The following is a 19,000-nucleotide window of genomic DNA, read 5'->3' as shown; positions in this document are numbered from 1 at the left end:
TGAATTTTTGTTTTAGATGTACATAGCTTTTATATAGTTAAGCATAGCTCCTTGACTCTTGCCTCCTCGCACAACTCGGCCGACCGTCATTCACACCGATCCCTTTCCTTTGCTGTTTGAAGGCTGATTTTGCCCCCTCAGAGCCTGAATACAGCCCTGTATCCTTTGCGCCTCCTCAGGGCCCCGCGTGCGAGGGGCGGGGGACGGCGGACGGCCCGGGGCGGGGCGCGGCGCCGTTACCACGGGGACGCTTGGGGCGGCCGCCCTGCTGCGGCCCTCTCCGACCTGCCCGTCGTTAGCGGCGCCGCGCTCCACCTGAGGGCTCGGTAGGAGGGCTGCGGCCGTGCCTGGCAGTCCGTGTCGATTTGCGTTGAAAGCCTCGAGAAAGGTCGTGCGTCTGGGAGGTCGCCTCAGCGAGTCCTACGCGGCCAGCTGCGTGCAGAGCGCAGGTGCGTTTCCCGTCTGGTAAAGGGGGGTGGAGGTTAGAAGCTGTCCAGAAGGTAAAAACGGGGCCAGCCTTTGTGGATGGCGATCTAAAAAGGGAGTGTCTATTCTCGGGGAAAGTACGCAATAAGCTTTGGGTTTAAACTCGCTAGATGGAAGGAGAAAGCATCCCGGTAGGGAGGGCGAACAGCCGGAATGTGAGCTGCGCGGGAGGCGGGCTGTGTGCCGGCAGCACCGCTGGGATGGGGGCTGCCGAAAGAGGCAGCAGGGAAACGCGGTAAACCGGAGCAGGGGAAGGTGCAGGGAGGAGAAGCTGGAATTAAGAGGCGATGGAAAAGGGCGGTGTTTTGTAGCTTTCTGAAGGGAGTACTCAAATTATCAGTGGTGGACGCCTTCTTTCTAAAGCAACTACGTTTATTTGCAGAAGCACTCATGTTCAAAGCGTGTGGCCTTCTAATACCTTCTTGTGTTTTCCAATTTATTCTGAAGGCTGTCGCTGGGTTTGCATGGATTTGGAAGTGAAAGGAGTTGCTGCATCTTCTCAAAGGCAGGCTCAGTTGTTGTCGAGAGGGAAGAAATGTAGTCAGGTATGTTAACAAAGGGCGTGTGGTTGTTTTCTGTCCCTACTTTGGTTTTTTTTACAGAACTTTAGCCTTACACTAAGGTTTTGAGTTCAGGGCTTCAGTACATTCAGTGGAGAAGAAAACTTTTAAAGAAATTACTTCTGACAGAAGGTGATAGTTTAGAATGACAATTCAGTATGAATGTTTCTCAAATAGAGAAAAGGATTTCAGGAAGAAGCACGCCAATGTGCTGGGTACCTGCTTGGGGAACTCAAGAACTAACAGTGTTTGCAGCAAAGACTCAAACCTGTGTTCTGTGCTGTTTCAGACTCCTGGTGAAACTGGTAACAGGTGTGATTGTGTTTTGTTTTCCAAAAGAGCAATAAAGTAAAACAACCTTAGAAGCATAATTGCAGAAGGGATGATTCCACACTGCCTTCATGTGAAATAAATCCCACTGCTCAGCATTCATTATGAGAGGTAATCTTATTTTTTAGGTAGTGGCTGACCTTTGGAGATAAGACAGGTAGACTGCCCTCGCAAGATCACTGTAGCAGAAACTTCCAGGTTAATTTTTGAAAGGCTGACTAGAGTAAATATGATCTTTCATTATGAGAGCCACTGGTTTTGTTATAGCTAAAGTAAACATTTTTTATAACAGTTGTTTTTTTCCACGGATACTGCATACTTTATGCCCATGAAGTAAACTTCATCTGCAATGTTACCTTAGCCCGCAGGCACCCATTTACCTTCCACATTTTTTGAATAAACTTGGGCATTTACTCTAGGTTGCAAAAGAGACATCCCTTTTTGTTTTTTTGCTTATCTCTCACCTTTCTTTTTTTCATTTTTTTTAAGCCTATCAGTTTCCAAATTTAAATTCCTTATGACATGACTTTTTGTGGGTTGAAAAATGAAAGCATAGATTGAAGTGTGGTTGAGACTGTATCCCTCATCTAATAAACGTGGGCAGTCTTCAGGACGACTTTGCTTTATTCCTGATTTGATGACTCTCAGAAAAGGCATTAAATGTGTTCTGTTCTTTTACTTAAAGGCAGTTGGAATGCTGCAGAAAAACTTGTGATTTAATGCACTGCAAAAATACATGTGTCTTAGTGCACTGTATTATTCAAAGAAGACAAGAGTTAGTTTACTCCGCATACTTTGAGGAGTAAGACTACGTTTTACCCCTTAAAAGCTTTTAACATTTTTCACCACAAGATGGTGTTGTTCATTATGTGTGACCCTTGTGGGAGAGATGCTTTCTCTTTTTTTTCTCTTCTTTTTTTTTTTTTCCTCCCCTTTTTATTTCCAAACCTAAATATCCTTTTCTGAAGACACCAGTGGGTGGTGGTGCTCAGTTGTGAATTTGCTTTGCCAGGAGTATGCTGCCAGGGTGGGGATGAAAGCACTTACCAGTTCTGTGATGGCTCTCATATCATACGTTTATTAGGCCACAGCTGGAAGCAGGATGCTTGCACAGTTCAGGCTGCAATGCTGAGCTCTATATGAAGGTCTGTTAAAAAACAAGATGCCACATTTTTTTTTTTCCAACTGAAGGGCCAGCTGGGGGAATTGCTCCTGGCTTGGTGTGAGCCAGCTGTCCATCTATGCTGTGGTTTTGGTTTATGGGCTGGCTGAGTATTCTCATCTCAGTATCTGTAAGAATCAACTTGCGGTGAAAAGTTCTTGTTTTATCCTTTTGTTAGTACGATCTCGGTCAAATACATACAGCAGATACTTGGAGGCATTGGTTCTAAAGGAAGGCAGGCTAAAAGAGAGGACTGTGTGTTTCACTCCTGATCTCTGTCAGTATGTAATAATGTGTCCTTCTAGGGGTGGAGACCAGATACGTGCGCTGCTCGGGGTCCTCGCCCGCCAGAGTAAGTCTGCTCGCATTTTTCATCTGATTTGTTTAATAATTTACACCATACACTTGTATTGATATGTAAATCAGTGTCGCATGAAATTCATCATCTTAAGGCGGTTTTCTGTGACATATTTAAAGCAAAAGCTTTCAGTGCGTTATTTACATTATTGAAGTGACTTAGAGCCACTGTATCTTTCTGTGTTATTTTACAGCTGTGTGTCATTATGGCCTTGAGTTGTTCATACCTGCACTGAAGAGCTTCAACTTTTTGTGCACTGTCAGTCAGTTTGTAATGAAAAACAACTGGAAATTAATGAGCTCTCTTATTTGTAGGAGCAATCTTGTTATAATAGGGTTATTTGGAAATACTGGCAGTAAAATTCAGTCCCCCGGAGGGTACCTGAGGTAAAGACAGAAGACACAGAAATTCTTTAATAAATTCGTTACGTTTTCATTTCTTTAAGCAGAAGAGTGTGCGTGTATATACACACTGAAGCATAGTTTGCTCCCACTATGTAGTTGGCTTCCATTGCGTTAGTCTTGTTCAAATAATTGGGAAGGTTTGCATCACAAGGAACTATTGCTTCCCTGCTGGCTCTTTGGTGACTAGTTATAGAGGGGTGTTTCCACAGACCTGCTGTAGAAAATGGGAATAAGAATTCTTGATTTGTCATCTGTTGCAGCAGCTCCTGGTGGTGAGTGAAGGTTTGCTAGAGCTGTCTGAGGCTGGGAGGGAAGGAAGACCTTGCAGGGGCCTTTTGTGGTTGCTGGTGTGAAGGAAGAAAAGCTCAATGTCTGGTTCCTGAGGGGCTGATAGACATTTCCCAAATAGGCCGTTTCCAGTTGTAAGGAAACTTTTGTGTAGGAGCTAATAGTAGTAACTATTGGAGTTTGCTTTTAATGTAACTGGAAAAATAAGAAAACGTGTTGTTCCTAAAATCATTTTAACTTCCTACAGGGTGCCATGCCTAGATCTAGGGAGGCTGGGAGATTCTGATGATGAGGTAATTATAAATTAATTTGGTCTTGAATAGTTTTTAGAATTCATGTGTTGCAGGAACTTACAAAATACACTTCTGAATATTAAAAAAAATAATAATAAATAAAAAAATTGATCACTTGTTCATTTTTATTTTAGGATGGGAACTCTTATATACCATACAGTAGAAGTTTTCCTCACACGTGCTCTTTAAATTCATCTTTGAACTGGAGAACATCATTACAAATGCCATGTGGGCAGCATGTAACATCTCAACAGGTCAGTCTCTCATGACAAATCTCTTTAAAACGTGTCCCTTTTAGTGGTAATTTTAAAAAAGTAGTTAAATATTTTAGTGTTATCATACAAGTTTTTTTTTTCTCCTTCAGTTAAATTCTCATATCCAAATGCTATTGGCCCAAAGTATTTTTGTCAAAGGACTCTTTACTGAGAAGCCTCTAGCATATTCCCAAAAATCCAATTTTTGTTTAATACCTTAGCTCATCTTTGTTGGTAGATGTGTTTATCCTTTGCATCGTAATCACTTGTAAGATATATTAATAACTAGCTTTGTTAACAGTTTGTCAAAGCAACTGAAACTAACGCTTTTGAGGTAGCATGTAACTTTGGTTTATCTTTCTGAACAAAGTGTTACCTTAAAAAAAAAAAAATTAAAAGGTAAGGTCGATAGTGGTCAATAAGCATATGACCGAAAAAAACAACCTAAGCTTACAAACAGTTAAATATTTTCTCTATGAAAGAACAGTTACTTTTGAAAAGGGAACTTTTGAAATTAATACAAATATTTCTTTAGACTTTTTCTTAGTCTCTTATCTTTAAAATATAACTGCATGATATTAATTTTGAAAGTATGCTCAATTAGTCTGAGCACTTTCATTGTTAAAATTTCCCGATCGCATACCAGCATTTTTTTCTGGTTGACTAAAACTTAATCACTGCTAATCTTAGATGTTTTATGAGGAATATCAGTAGTACAGATGGTTCTATAAAACATTCTGATTTATGAAATTGCAGCACTGTTAAGGATCAACATCCAGTATAATAAATGTAAGAGTTAATTTCACTGATCGGATATTACAATTGTTCTCTGAATATAGGAAAAGTTTTCCTTGAGCACTGGTCTGAATTAAGTTTGGAAAAAATGAATGTGACAATTTTTTATTTGACTGTTCATACATCTGAGATCTTGCTAATTACTGTTTAATTTCTCTTTTAGTTTAAACAGATTTCTAAAACGTCTTGTCAGATGAAAAAAGAGGTAAAGTAGATAAAAAATACACAGTGACAAAATTAGCAACCAAATCGTACAACGTGGCTGTATATGGTCTGGAAGTGTAGTATATTTCAACATCTTTTGTGTTGCAGGTAGTAGCTTATTTAACAGTCGTCTTAATCTGTCATTTTACATTGGATAGTATTTTGAAAATGTTTCAAAAAGGATAATTAGAGAGAATGCTGACACTTAATGCAACACTGCTCTGTTAGTGATGCCTAAATATTTGAGAGGTTAGATATCTGGGGTTTTTAAACTACTTCAGGAAGAACAGTACGAACATTTTTATTTGGTTAGAGTGCAGGAAATACAGGAACTTACCAGTGTTATCCGGAAGAACTGGAAAGTATTTTCTACTGTTTAAAAATCTATCATTTCAGAAATATTTAACTTAAACCAATAAATACTGAATGACTATGTCTGACTAGAACAGTAGTGCTGCCAGAGAAAAAACAATTATTAATACATTTCCGTATCATCTCTATTCCTAATTTATTGACCTATATGGCAGGACTCCAGATTGGCTGGCACTCTAAGGTGAATCTGCCAGTATCATCACTTTATGTTTCCCTGTATGACTAAGTGGTTTCTCAACTTGAAATAAAATATATTTAAAGCTGAAATATTTACAGTTTTGTGGGTTTTTTTTAATAGAGAAAATATAGAGCAGTGTAGAGTAGGAGAGAATTTAGAAGTTTGTTTGTAGCTTCATCCCTGCACACTGTGTCTCTTGCATGTGCTCATGGGTGCTGTAAAATCAAACACACTGAACTGCTGTAGATACGTCTCTAGAGGGGGTTTGGTTTGATTGCCTCTGCTAAACGCAGTCTGCCTGGTCCTTGGAATTTCCCAGTATAAGCTATAGCCCCTGGGCTGCAAGCATGCTGCTCCAGGCTGTGCCTCCCTGTCCTCCGCACTTTGTAGAAGAGTCTCTCTCCTGACTACTCTTGTCATTTCCTCCAGAGAAGGTGCAGTCTCCTCTCCGCCCCCAGCCCCCTCCTTCAGGCTTCTTTACTTCCTCTTGTCTTATTGGAGGTTACTAGTAAAATTGTGAATAAAAATAGAAAAGCATAAAACATATCCATCACAAGAACAAATGTATTTTTCTTAAGAGGTGTTCTAAATATAAATGACATTGATTTGCAGCAGCTTCTCACTTTATTACTGTTTAAACTTCTGCATGCTGCCTGAAGCCTAATGCTTTTATTGTTTCTTAGAGTTCACAGCTAATGAGTATGTTCAATAATTTAGGCAATATCTATGGATTGTACAAACTGAGATAACTGGACTAGGAGTACTCTAGCTTTCAGAATCTCTCTGTATCCATCAAAGGTATTGATGCGCATTTTAAAATGCACCTGTAAATGTTGGATGGACAAAAGGATTGAGCACAGCCATGCCAGAAAGAACTTCTGGGTACTGGTGGGTGGGAAGCTGGACATGAGCCAGCAATGTGGCCTTGCAGCCCAGGAAGCCAACCGTATCCTGGGCTGCATCAAAAGCAAAGTGGTCAGCAGGATGAGGGAGGTGATCCTGCCCCTCTTACTCTGTGTTGGTGAGACCTCATCTGGAGTACTGCATCCAGATGTGGAGTCCTCAGTACAGGATAAACGTGGACCTGTTGGAACACGTACAGAGGAGGGTCACAAAAATGATCCAAGGGATGGAATACCTCTTTTGTGAGGACAGGCTGAGAGAGCTGGAGCTGTTCAGCCTGGAGAAGAGAAGGCATGGGAGAGACCCGATAGTGATTTTTCAGTATCTGAAGGGGGGCTATAAGAAAAAGGGAGACAGACTCTTTATCAGAGTCTGTTGCGATGGGACAAGGGGAAAAGGTTTCAATTTAAACAGGAGGCTTAATTGTGTGTAGGGAAAATGTTTTTATGATGAGTAGTGATGCACTGGAACAGGTTGCCCAGAGATATGGTGGAAGCCCCATCCCTGGAGAAATTCACGGTCAAACTGGAGTGGGCTCTGAGCAGCTTGATCTAGCTGTAGATGTCTCTGTTCATTGCAGGGGAGTTGGACTAGAGAACCTTTAAAGGTCCCTTCCAACTCAAATGATTCTATATCTAACTGCAAATAATCTGTTTTCCTTCGTATGGCATTATAATTGCAGGGCATACATATTTCCATTGCTATACTTTCCTTAGCTCTGGATGCCTATAGTTTCACTTCTTGTTTTACTTTTTTTTAAATATAAAGCTCATACATGTAAATCTGTCTAGCTGCAGGAATGCTACAAAAGGTTGGTATGACTTTGACTTTTTCAAGATCTTTCTTCCTTTCTTCTCTGCTTTCCTTTATCTTATCTGCTTCCTTTCTGCCTTCATTATGTCTTAAGTACTGTAGTGCTGGATTTACAGTAATGCATCTTCTGTTCATTTACTCTCTTTTTGCCGTCTCTCTTTTTATTTCTTCTTTGCCTGACTTTTGGGGAGAAGATTTTTTCCAGCAGTTCTGAAATATTAAAATTATATTCTGCTGAGCGAGTGCCCTTTATTTCTGCATTGCTTGCTTCTGGGGCCCTGACTGAGCATTCGTTTAGCAATGTGTATTCCAGCTTCCTCAGTAACAGACTGTGTAAGTAAATCTTTCCAAAATAGGTCACTTTTGAAATAATAATTTTAATATGGTCTTATCATTCATGAATTAACTAGTGAAGGGACGTGGATCCCCTTTGGAATGCGAAGGTTGCCCTTTAAAGAACATTTTTGAGTTTTTTGAAAAACGGTTTTCTAGAACAAGACTGTTTACTGATGTTTCAAGATGAGATGTGTCAAGTAGAGATGCTGGATATGGCCATCTTAATTTTGTTAGCATTGAGGAGATATCATTTAAACATTGAAGGTGCTGGTTATTCAGAAAGAGAAACAAGAATGGAGTCTTGAGCTTATCGTATTGCAACTGTTCCTACTGATCAGCCTCCATTGTGTACACTTTGCATTCCTTTAAGTTAGGAAGGTGCTTAGTTTGCTTCACAGCCTTTTCAACTGTTGTTCTCAGGAAGGGAGTGGACTGCCTAATAATCATCTGCTATTGGAACCTTTGACTGAAAAAAGTCCATCAGCCTAGTTTCAGCCGTCCAAAATCAATTGTCAGAATTCCTGTTTAATTCATCTGTAACATTGTCTTACAGGACAGCACCAATGAATCCTGACTTTGTGTAAGATTATTTGGCTATGTACTTCTTAGATTTAAAAAAAAAAAAAAAATAGCAGAATTAGTAGAACTTTATGAAAATTAAGCCTGAATGTGCAGTTGTGCTTCTTTTTGTCTTAATGTGAAGCATAGTGTCAAATAGTTTCAGAAGTTATAGTGAATGGGAATTGTAAAAATGCTGTTCTCTTTCAAGGTACCAACCAGAGGCTTTTATATTGATTACTCTTTGCTCTAGAGTTCTGTTCCAGAGCAGAAGACAATACTGGAAAATCTGTCAACCCCTGCAGACAAATATAAACTGGAGTACTGTCAGTATGAAGCAGATGTGAAGGGAGATAATAAGCAGTACTCTGAGAGAATTGCAGAAAAGAAAAGAAGCTACCTCCAGTGTCCAGAAGCTTCAGAAAAGGTGCTGGCAAAGTAGTAATTACATTTTTAAGTAATAAATGATTGTTGGTATTACATCTGGTGTGTAGAGAGATTTGCATATGTGTATAAAAAAAAAAACTTCCATTTATTAATTTTAAAGACGTTTCCACGTGTGGTTTTGGCATTTAACACTGAGCAGGGAATAAAATATATAGGAAGTTTACTTCAGCTGCTCTAGAATGAGAAACTGCAGTGCCTGTAAATACGCTTCTGTTCTCTGGTAAGAAATGTAACGTTTGCCCTCATAGTACATGTCTAGCCTGGGCATTGAGATTAGCGTGATTGATGGGGATGAGCCTGGAGCCTAAGAAGATAAGTGACAGGAGAGAGATCTTGGTAAAATGTTATTTCCAAATATGGAAATGCATTCAGGCTTTTTTTTTTCCCCTGAATATTCTGTTCAATTATGTTTATACCAAGGACTTAAAAAAGAAGTGGAGAAATATGTGCTCTGAACCTTTGAGAACTATTAGCAGTGATTATGGATAGAAATATGGAGGTAAAATAATGGAAAATAATATCTGTACTTTTTGCCTTGACCTTGTGTAAGATCCAGTACATGTAGTCTGCGAAGCTGGACTGCAAGCTGTGTTAATTCTACCAGATTTCTTTATTGTTTTTAAAGTAAAACTAAGCAGCAAATAAGGGAAGATCTGGTCTCTGAGTAAAGGTGCTCAGCGAGGAGCAGGAAACAGAAGTGAGCAAATTCTGTGAGGACTGCTCAAATGCTAGACTGTGCTGAGGGTAGATGACCATTTCAGAATGTTAATGACGGGCTAAATATACAGATGTTGAGCTAATATGCTGTGCCTATTGTTTTTCAGATAAAAAATGTGTAATAATTGACAATGAGGTTATTTTATTTGCGTAATGTTCAGTAGAATGAAGAGAGATGGTTTCATAGAAAACAAAGATTTTTGGTTGCTTGGACTAAGGTCTCTTTTGCACATGTTACTTAAAATTTTAAAGGATTTTCTCCCCTTACAGCTGCACTTCTGATGTTCAGATAATACTCGGAGAACTTACAGAACCTTTATTTATGGGTACTTGAAGTAAAAGCTGCGTGAGGAAAACAAATTCGTTGTCTTGTTCAGTGTGCTTTTATGTGCAATGGCAGATAAGAATGTCCATTCTGGTGTTTTGTTGTAGTATTGCTTTTGCTTTCTGTTTTCCAAGGATTGAATCCTTTATATACTGTACTGCAATCCCATCGAAAGGGTATTTATGTGAGTAGACAAGTTAGTCTGAAACTGAAGAAATAGACAACAAGCCTAAACATAGAGAGAAAAGGCAGGACTGACCCATTCTAGTGCTTTTGGGTTCCAGACAGATGAATGCCAAGCACCAGAAGCTGTTCCTGTCAATTCTAGTGGCAGATTTCAGTATTATATCTAACCAAGAAAATTATTCTACTAGACATTGTTACTATCTTATTAAATAATAAACCCTCTTTAGATTTCAAGGTACTATTTTATTCCATTAATGAAACTTGTAGTAACTTTTGTTCCCTGAAGCTGCTCCTAGAGCAACGTAGATAATGATTTGTCCCTACTGATTTGTCTCCCATGTTTCCTCTTTTCCAAGTTCTGTAAATACAGTCTCCTTTGTCAGTTTTCTTAAAAGTATCCTCCATGTGGGAAATACTTCTATATCCTATTCAGACTTATTTACAAGACTCTTAGACTCAGTTCACCAATATGCTTCAGTTCTTTCTCCTATCCACACTGTATTTTAACTTCTTAGCTGATCGAAAAGCAGCACCTCTGTGATTGGGCTCTTATACACCTGATGGTAAATCTTCTGCTTTATCGTGGACGTTCTTAAACAGAACGGAGAGAGCTCTTGTATTCTTCAGAGAGATACTTCCAGGCCTCTTTCTCTCTGACTTGCTGCTGGTTTTTAGCAAAGCTAGTGGAACCATGGTATTTTCTGAGATTTTTTTTTTTGTTTGCTTGTTTCAATATGATTGGAAGCTGGTAAGGATTCAAAAGTTGGAAGGCAACAGTAGAGAACGAAATCTGTAAGTTCAGTTTTCATAGAAATTGAGGCTTAAAATTTCTTTGCCTTTTTAATTATCAGAAAGTAGGAAAAAAACTTTAAAAAATGCTTTTTAATAAATTAAGTAAAATGTTTTGGTTTTAATTATTTGATTTCTGAAAAGAATTTTTTTTTGCTTAGGGCACACAGTTTGAAGATGGGCACAATGATGATCTTACAGCTCTTGATGAGAAAGCTCTCCTTCAGCAGAGCTACACAAGCAAGCCCTACAATATGCAACACAGTATGAGGAAATCAGAAGCTGTAAGTGTTTGGGCTGATGTGGGCCTGTTAACTGTCTAGACTTGTAGAATGACTTGCAGATTTTCAATAGAAGTTAGGCTCTTGATGATTTGGTCCTAGTCTGTAATTGTCATCATAGGGGTTTAAAAATTTGTTTCAGTGGGAGCTGAATTAAGTAATCTAGTGAGCAATTTGAAAATCTCTTCTGCAATGCTTGTTTTTTTTTTTTTCATGTAGTAATGTGAATAAATGAGAATGCACATTAAAAATAAAGAAGTACAGCTAAAAAGACCAGCTGAGTGACTTGTGTGAACCTGACTGTACTGTTCTATGTCTTCTAGTCTCTAGCCTGTACTTGAGGCCGTATTCTATGACACATGGATTTTATGATTCTGTCAGCTTTTACTCTGTCTGGTTTCCAGAGTAAATGGGCTGTTTTTCCTCATTAACTATTGGAATGGAGCATGTGATGATAACCCTCTTTGTAAGCAGTATCGACGCTGCTGTTGGCATTACATCAGATTAGCTATGTCTTTAGATGTCTTCAAGCTCCAAGGGTAGATGGAATTCTCCGGCATCTGTAGGCAACATGTTCCTGTGCTGCTTCACTATTCTCCTTGTGAAATACTTCTTATTACCATTGCTAAGCCTCACAAAGCCCAGTTTGTGACTTTGGTCTCCTAGTGGCTGGCCACTATCCAAAGAAAAAAAAAATTGGCTATGTCATCTTTGCCCTTTGGTTGTTGGATGCTTTTGGAACACCCCATACCTGCTTCTTCTGCAGACTAAACAAAGCCAAACTCCCTTAGTTTCTCTTTTCAGTTCCTTCTGCTTGGATTCTCTGCTGGATTCTCTCCAGTTTCCTCTCATCCTTATTAGTTCTGTGGAGAAGGCAGGCCCCCAAACTGGAAACAGATGTGGCTTTGCTATCACAAGAGGACATACTAACTTCTCTAATATTGATTTACTCAGTATGTTTATTTTATTTCTTACATAAACATGGTTTTAACTCTTTTAGGACTGTTCAGTAGGGGTACTGTCCATTTAAGGCTAAATTTTGAGTTTGGGATTATTTACAGTTGTGAAGAATCTTAAGATTTTTGGTACGGCTTGATTCAGTATTTTCATATGCAGAGTGATGGCCTCCATAACTGAATTTTGAAGGTATTATCAAGCAGAGCTAGCATTCTAGCATCCTGATGGCATAATGAGCCATGATTCATTTTACGAGATTATAAAAGTAAATAATTTTTCATTTATTTTGTTTGCTCATTACTATGCACTGAAGTTCATGTCATTACAAACATGTTTGATTTCTAGTCTTGCTAAAGTGAATGTGAATATTGCGCTATTGATATCACCATTCATTTTCATGATCAGAAAACCTTTTCAGAAAGGACTCTTATGAAGAATTTCCTGTTCATTATTTCTAAAATAAATGTAAAAATCTATACAGTACAGTGAATATAATGGGTGGGAGGGGAAGTTTTGGAGTACTATTAGATTCTAACTACTGCTAAAACAAATAAGCTGAAGAGACTGATTTAAAGGAGCAGTGCAGGACCACAAAATGACGTACAGGTACGCTGCAGCTGGCATGCTTTAAAAGGAAGCCAGCGGGTGTCTGAGGGACTGTCTGTTAGTGATTAGCACTCTTAGCTACACAGGCTGCCTGTCTCTTTCTAGGAGCGTCTCTTAGGTTCTCTGATGTTCAAGATTCAAGATAGAATTGGAAGTAACTACTGCATATGTAATAATTAAATTGGATATATATTGCCTCCATTGTAGGCGTTTGATTTTTGGAGTGCATTTACAATTTTGCTTAAGAATACACAGTATTTGAAAAGTTTTTCTTTAGAAGTTTTAGTAATAATTATAGTAATGTTAAAATAGATTTTCTTTTAAATTTTCTTGAGGTTTGGAAAGAGAATTATCTAAGATGAATTACAGTAAGTGTATGATTACCAATGGACACTATCTATGATAAATTTGGGATTTTGGGAGGGAAGAAAGTTGTTTTTTCTATCAACAGTTGTTATGTGGAAAAAAGAGTTGCTTCTCTTTAACCATTCAGAGCTGCTGTAAGTTCAGTGTCTGCCTTAGCAACTTTGTAAATTCATAGTAAAGTTTTTGTCCAAGAGCTGACTGGAAGGGTACGTTTAGTGACCTTCTAGTATTCAACTGAAATGCAAAGAATAAAGTTGAATTTGTAAAATGGGGTTCTTTCCATCGTGCTAGATATTTTGGATCTATAAGGTGAGTCTGTGTTGTATTTCAACAAACACTGTTCTGTGTAATGTCTTTTCCTTTACGTAATGCTTTTCAATGTTAAATGCTCAGTAGTTTGAAATAAAGTACCAGAATTTCTGACAGTTAAATGCAAAAATGATTATGAAAGAAAATCAGAAAGTTCCCTATCTGCTATAATTCAGAAATCTTTTCAAGTCAATTCACCATCTGGTCTGTTGTTACATTATTCATTCGTTTTTTGTTTTTGGCCAATATTAATCCATATTTGCCTGAAGATTTGTGAAAGATACCTGTAGTATGTCGGTTGCTCTGAAAGTAATGCCTCTCATTCATTTCCATGGAAATACAACAGCTACAGAGAGCACAGTACTACTATTTGGTAGACCAAATTCTCAGCTACAAAACAGTATTTTTCAATACAGTCACAACCATTAGCTATGCATTTTTGCCAGCAGTGAATAAGAGTCTGTGTGCCAGGCTTGTGAAAATCTATACCAACAGAGGTGACCCACTGTCTCTGTCACCACTGCTGAAATGCACCACCCACCACCTCACTGTGCTCACATCCATTGTTTAGTCTCCATAAATGTTCAGCAAGTATTGATGGATGTCAATGGGATATTGGTGGGAAGGTTCAACTTATACTGTCATACCACCAACGTCTGCCTCTGACATCATGGACTGATATAATAAAATAGGAGGCATTTCTTCTGGAGCAGCCCTCCTATCCTTGTGGACTTATGAATTGTCTTTTACAGTTACTGGCTGTCTGGGAACCAACTTTCTGTTCTTCAGTTGTAGGTAGGCTAGCTGTATCTAGAATTTGGTTGGTGCATGAGAATCAATGTGGAAAAAAAGTAATCATAAAAATATCATAATTCTGCGGCTTCAGAACACGTAACAAGTCATTGGAGAAGTTGCCTAAGTCCTTCAGAAAGGGGGGAATAAAAGCAAATACCAGTGCAGTGAAAAAGTTCAGCGATCTGGAAGATGAAATGAAGCAAGATAGTAGGGCCTAGTTGTTGCCAGTGGTCTCCGTGCTGACCTTAGGCATCCTTGTGTGCCTTTGGTTTCTCTTTCTGTGAAACAAATTATGATTGACAACTGAACACTTTACAGTGAAGGGCACAAGATTGTGGTTGAGTGTTATCCTATTGTAAAAATGGCAGTAAGATCCTGCTAAATCGCCTTCCTCCTCCAGATATTCTTTCTTCAATAAAATGTTTTTCAGATTGGCCTGTTTCAGCAGAAAATTGTTCTGGCATGCAGCAAATAAGAACTGAGTGTTGAGACTAAATCTTTAAAGAGTTTTTTAGCTAAATATTGCTGGAGGTAAAGTCCCTCTCTCTGAACGGGGATCTGTGTCAGCAGTGATACCCAGAGTAGCGTCAGTTTCCTCTGGCTCTATTGTACTTAAAAAAAGTAATTGGAAACAACAGAAATACCAGAATTCTCATGCTTATTGTCAGTTAATGCATAGACAATCTGAGTGTGTAGCAGAGAATACTATTTGTCTTTTAGTTATGCAAATAGGATTCTATTCAAAAAGATGAAAAAACCTTGAAAATTCCAAATTAGTCGTAACATTCACAGGATTGTGACCTCTGAACTCTGTCTTAAAGGCCAATTTATTTTTTGAAGAGCTTGTTATCTTTCCTTTGATTTCAGTTGTTTTTCCATTACAGGAGGATGTTGCTGCAGAGAGAAAGAAACAGGCTGTAGTAGAACAAGTGATGCTGGATCAGTTATCCAGGTAAGTGAATTTTTAATGTAAAACTACAGCTTTCCCTACAGAAGAATTTAGGTCTGTGAGTGGCTTCTCTGGCCTAGAAGGTGTTTTGATCCTCTCATTGCAACTCATATTAGTATTATGTAGTGCCGCTATTTGTAAAATCCCTTTAAATGAAAATTTTTTCATTTAAAAGACTCTTGAATTAAGAAAATCAATTCCAAGTGCTATGTTTAAGTTCATTTCTCTCTATGAAAAATGGTTAATTTTATACCAGAAGCCATAATGGTTTTACAATAGCAGTACTTATCATAAATAACCCTCTTGTACTTCTGCAAAATATATGGATGTCTGTTGCTACAAATTACAATTATTTATTATTTATTTTCCATCGTAAGTCTGCTACCTTTATTAATATTCTTCTATTAATATTGACACGATATCTCTTTGAAGTAAAAGGAGTATTATTATCAGTGTTAAGCATGTAGGAGCAAAGGGAACACGTTAAACCAATTGATCGAAGTTGTACAGGGAAGCTCTCCTAACTTCATTGCTGTCCCTTTATCTCTGAGACTTCATTTGTTCTATATAGAAAGATCTCATCATAGGTTAAGGGGGAAAAGAGTAACTTACCTGTGAAGATGAGCGTAGTAAAGGCATCTTTCCTTACTACTGTTCCTATAAATTTGTTCTCGTTTCTATGCATGCTTTAATAGCTCAGAGTTTTACCTAAGCTGTGTGGTCATGGAACTATGAGATGGTACAGACTGGTGTAACATAATTTTACATTACTTTATGCTTGCTAAAAATTATCTGTAAGTAGCTCTACGATATGTTGCATTCTGTGCTGACTGTGTTTGTCTGTGCTGATACTATAGCCTACCAGGTCTTGGGACTTTGAGGTTGAAATATTGCACTTTATTCTATTTTTCCTTCATATCAATTCCTACTGCAGCTTAGCAACCTAAACTGTATAAAAATCTATCAGGGCTTTTACACAGTTTAAAAGCTGAGATATCAAGAATGTGATCAGCATGATGGAAACAAGATTGTCATCCACCACCATGTTAAATTCTAAACGTCACTGTAGCACAACTAAGAATCCAGAACATAGAAACAATGTTCAGTGCAGAAATCCCCAATGAGAACAGACAAATGCTTGTTCTCTGTCAAATCTTTACAAAGATGTAAGAAGAGCAAATGATGACACAGCTTGTCTCAAAAGGTACTAGTTTTGTTGAAGTGTTTCAGTTCTGCAGCGTTGGATTAAATTTTTTGCATCTTGGATCACTGATGTTCATTCTATGCTTAATCTCCTTCAGCTGCTTCCCTTTATTTTTGCATTCACACACAGAATCACAGAATGGCCTGGGTTGAAAAGGACCTCAAAGATCATCTAATTTCAACCCCCCTGCTGAGTGCAGGGTCGCCAACCACTAGACCAGGCTGCTCAGAGCCACGTCCAGCCTGGCCTTGAACACCTCCAGGGATGGGGCATCCACAACCTCCTTGGGCAACCTGTTCCAGTGCGTCACCACCTTCTGATTGAAAAACTTCCTCCTAACATCTAACCTACATCTCCCCTGTCTCAGTTTAAGACCATTCCCCCTTGTCCTATCACTATCCACCCTCGTAAACATTCGTGCCTTTCCTGTTTTGAACCCTTCTGTTGGCAAATGTCAGAACAATATTCAGTAGTGCTGCAGCTGCATCAGGATGAACTTTCAATTTAAGAATCTCTCTGTTTACCTTCCAAATATAACTGTGCCGGGACTGCCAAAAAATTGGTATCAGAGAGCAGGGTGTTAATCGAGTAAGATTAGTTCAAAACTATTGCACAGCAAATCTATTGAGGAAAGTGCAAAAGGTTTTTTGATTTGTTTTAATAGAGCCAATCTTGCAGTTAAATCATGGTAACTGTTATACGCAAAAATGGATCAGTGTAGATCAGAGAGAAAGTTTATAAACTGAAGTTGTATTAGCCATACAAAATTATTTTTTCCTTCTGATTATGAATTATTTCAATAATGAGAGTATTTTAAGGGTTATTTTCTTTTGTTTACTTGTAAAACAGCTACAGAGAATATCAGAATGCTCAGAATCTAGTTAACCTATTATCTGTGTGATGAGACTTTGAGTTCCTATAGATTGGGTGAGTGCCTTGGGAGAGGAAGTGCCTGTGTTTTTGTTGGGTGATGCTGCTAGCCAGTACTAGTAACTCCTGTCACCGATTTTGGAGGGAACCAGGGATAAAGAAAACCAAAGATGGAATATTTACTGAAATTAGGAAGGGGAGAATAAAACCTCCGTAATTCTAAGGAACTAAAGTAATAAATGTGTACATGCAAAGTATACTTGTGCACTACCAGACTGTTACTTCATATACTTGATGTAGAATAGCAGATTTCAGAATTTGTAAAAACGAAACAAAAAAGCAACCACCAAAGCTAAACAAAAGAACAACAACCAACCAAATAAAAATAAACATTCTCCTCCCCAAATTTTTGCAAGTATAATGACTAAGTTCAGTGTACTATTGTTGCATTATTCTTGTGAGGTTTTTTGTTTTATTTTTCAAAGTAAGAATATATAAGTTCTGAAGTTCCAACTTAGCGACAAGCCCTCTAACTTGTACTGCTCTTTTTCACCAGAGCTGTCATAAGTGATCCAGAACAATCCACACGAGGTGATGTTTCCAAAGAAGTTCATGGACTTTTGGGACTTGGGACTGCACCCGTGCGTTTCAGAAAAAGAACGCTGCATGAAACGAAGTAAGTTTTCTCTAGTGATCATTTTTTAGAAATATTCTCTTTTTTTGTTATTTTGTGATCTGCACAATCTCTCTTTGCCTTTCCAGGTGTTTTATTCCTGGCTTTGAACCAACAGCTTCATCTCTTTCTAGACTCCTCTTTCGTGTAATTGCCTACTGGGACGTTATTTGTGGATTCTCTGTGTATAATGTTTGATTCATAGTATTTATAAAACGTATAAAACCAACTTAATCTTATATTGATATTGTTCAACATGGTGTTTTGCCAACCTTTTTTGAATGCTTGAAATCCTGTCATATCCTTTTAGAGACTCCCGTCCTGAGGTGCATAAAATTGCATAAATATACATCCATAAATGCTAATGTAGATCTTCACAGTATAATCATACTTTTGTTCCATGTTTTGATTTCTTTTGCAGTAATGAACTGTTCTGGCATTTAAATTTTATTCCTGGCCTGCAAGTATTGAAGTAGTAATTGCAATGGCTTAAGGAAAATTGGGAAAACATTTTGATTTTCAGCATTTCATGTTGAAACGTGAATCTGCAGTTCCTGGTTTTACTCTGTGAATCTTTTTCAACATGCAGGCAAACATGATGGGTGATAGAGTTTTAATTCCTGACAAGTGTTTGTAAGCAAAATATCCCATTCACGTCTACGCTTTCTGTAGATGTACTCTCATATGACGTAATTACAGAGTACCTTCCACACTGCAACTCTGAGTTGCTTCCTAATTCAACTACAAGGATCATCTCTTCAGCCGGTTGCCACGGATACCGTATTTCACTTTTTTTTGCTGTTTTGAAACAGTTGAATTTCATATAACATTGCTCTGTAACCATATAGATATCAATAATATGCTGCATTATTTTTACAGAGTAAGGACCAAATCAGGATTAACTGAAAATATGCTCTCTAAGAAGCTACGCTTTGATAGTAGGATTATATCTAGGTAATTACATTTTTTTAAAAGCTTTTTGATTCTGTGAATGTATGAATAATGATTGTAATTCTTTTGAAATAATTAATTGTAATGAACTTTCTTTGTTGTATGTTTAGGAAAAAAAAATGAATTTGCAGTGTAGGTATATATATATATACATGTACACTTAAAATACAAAATTTGACCTGGCTCTTAGTGGAGTTGTACAGCATTAAGACATATAAGTCATGTTATGTTATCATCATCTCTGTCATAGGACAGGGAGGTGTCTGTGCCAGACAACCACT

At 38.1% G+C, this 19,000-nt stretch overlaps 1 protein-coding gene across 7 annotated transcripts in view; it reads left to right on the top strand.

The window, feature by feature from the left end:
• Positions 225–19,000, top strand: part of CAPS2 (calcyphosine 2) — a 35,697-nt gene continuing 16,921 nt past the window's right edge. For 3 of the 7 annotated variants that reach the window (XM_021385200.1, XM_021385203.1, XM_021385202.1), the window contains exons 1-11: positions 225–449; positions 922–1,031; positions 2,844–2,890; positions 3,836–3,881; positions 4,016–4,135; positions 5,094–5,135; positions 8,548–8,721; positions 10,920–11,042; positions 14,957–15,024; positions 17,652–17,771; positions 18,648–18,722. In XM_021385200.1, coding sequence (XP_021240875.1) covers positions 951–1,031; positions 2,844–2,890; positions 3,836–3,881; positions 4,016–4,135; positions 5,094–5,135; positions 8,548–8,721; positions 10,920–11,042; positions 14,957–15,024; positions 17,652–17,771; positions 18,648–18,722 — 896 coding nt within the window. In that variant the 5' untranslated portion in view covers positions 225–449; positions 922–950. Of the gene's footprint in view, positions 450–582; positions 618–921; positions 1,032–2,843; positions 2,891–3,835; positions 3,882–4,015; positions 4,136–5,093; positions 5,136–8,547; positions 8,722–10,919; positions 11,043–14,956; positions 15,025–17,651; positions 17,772–18,647; positions 18,723–19,000 lie in introns of those variants that run through there. The other 4 variants (XM_021385197.1, XM_021385198.1, XM_021385201.1 and 1 more) reach the window with 4 other exon arrangements.

The sequence above is a fragment of the Numida meleagris genome, chromosome 1, assembly GCF_002078875.1.
Source record: "Numida meleagris isolate 19003 breed g44 Domestic line chromosome 1, NumMel1.0, whole genome shotgun sequence".
Taxonomy (NCBI): Eukaryota; Metazoa; Chordata; class Aves; order Galliformes; family Numididae; genus Numida; species Numida meleagris.
Note: the sequence above shows the minus strand (reverse complement) of the source record. Positions and strands in the feature narration are given on the sequence as shown.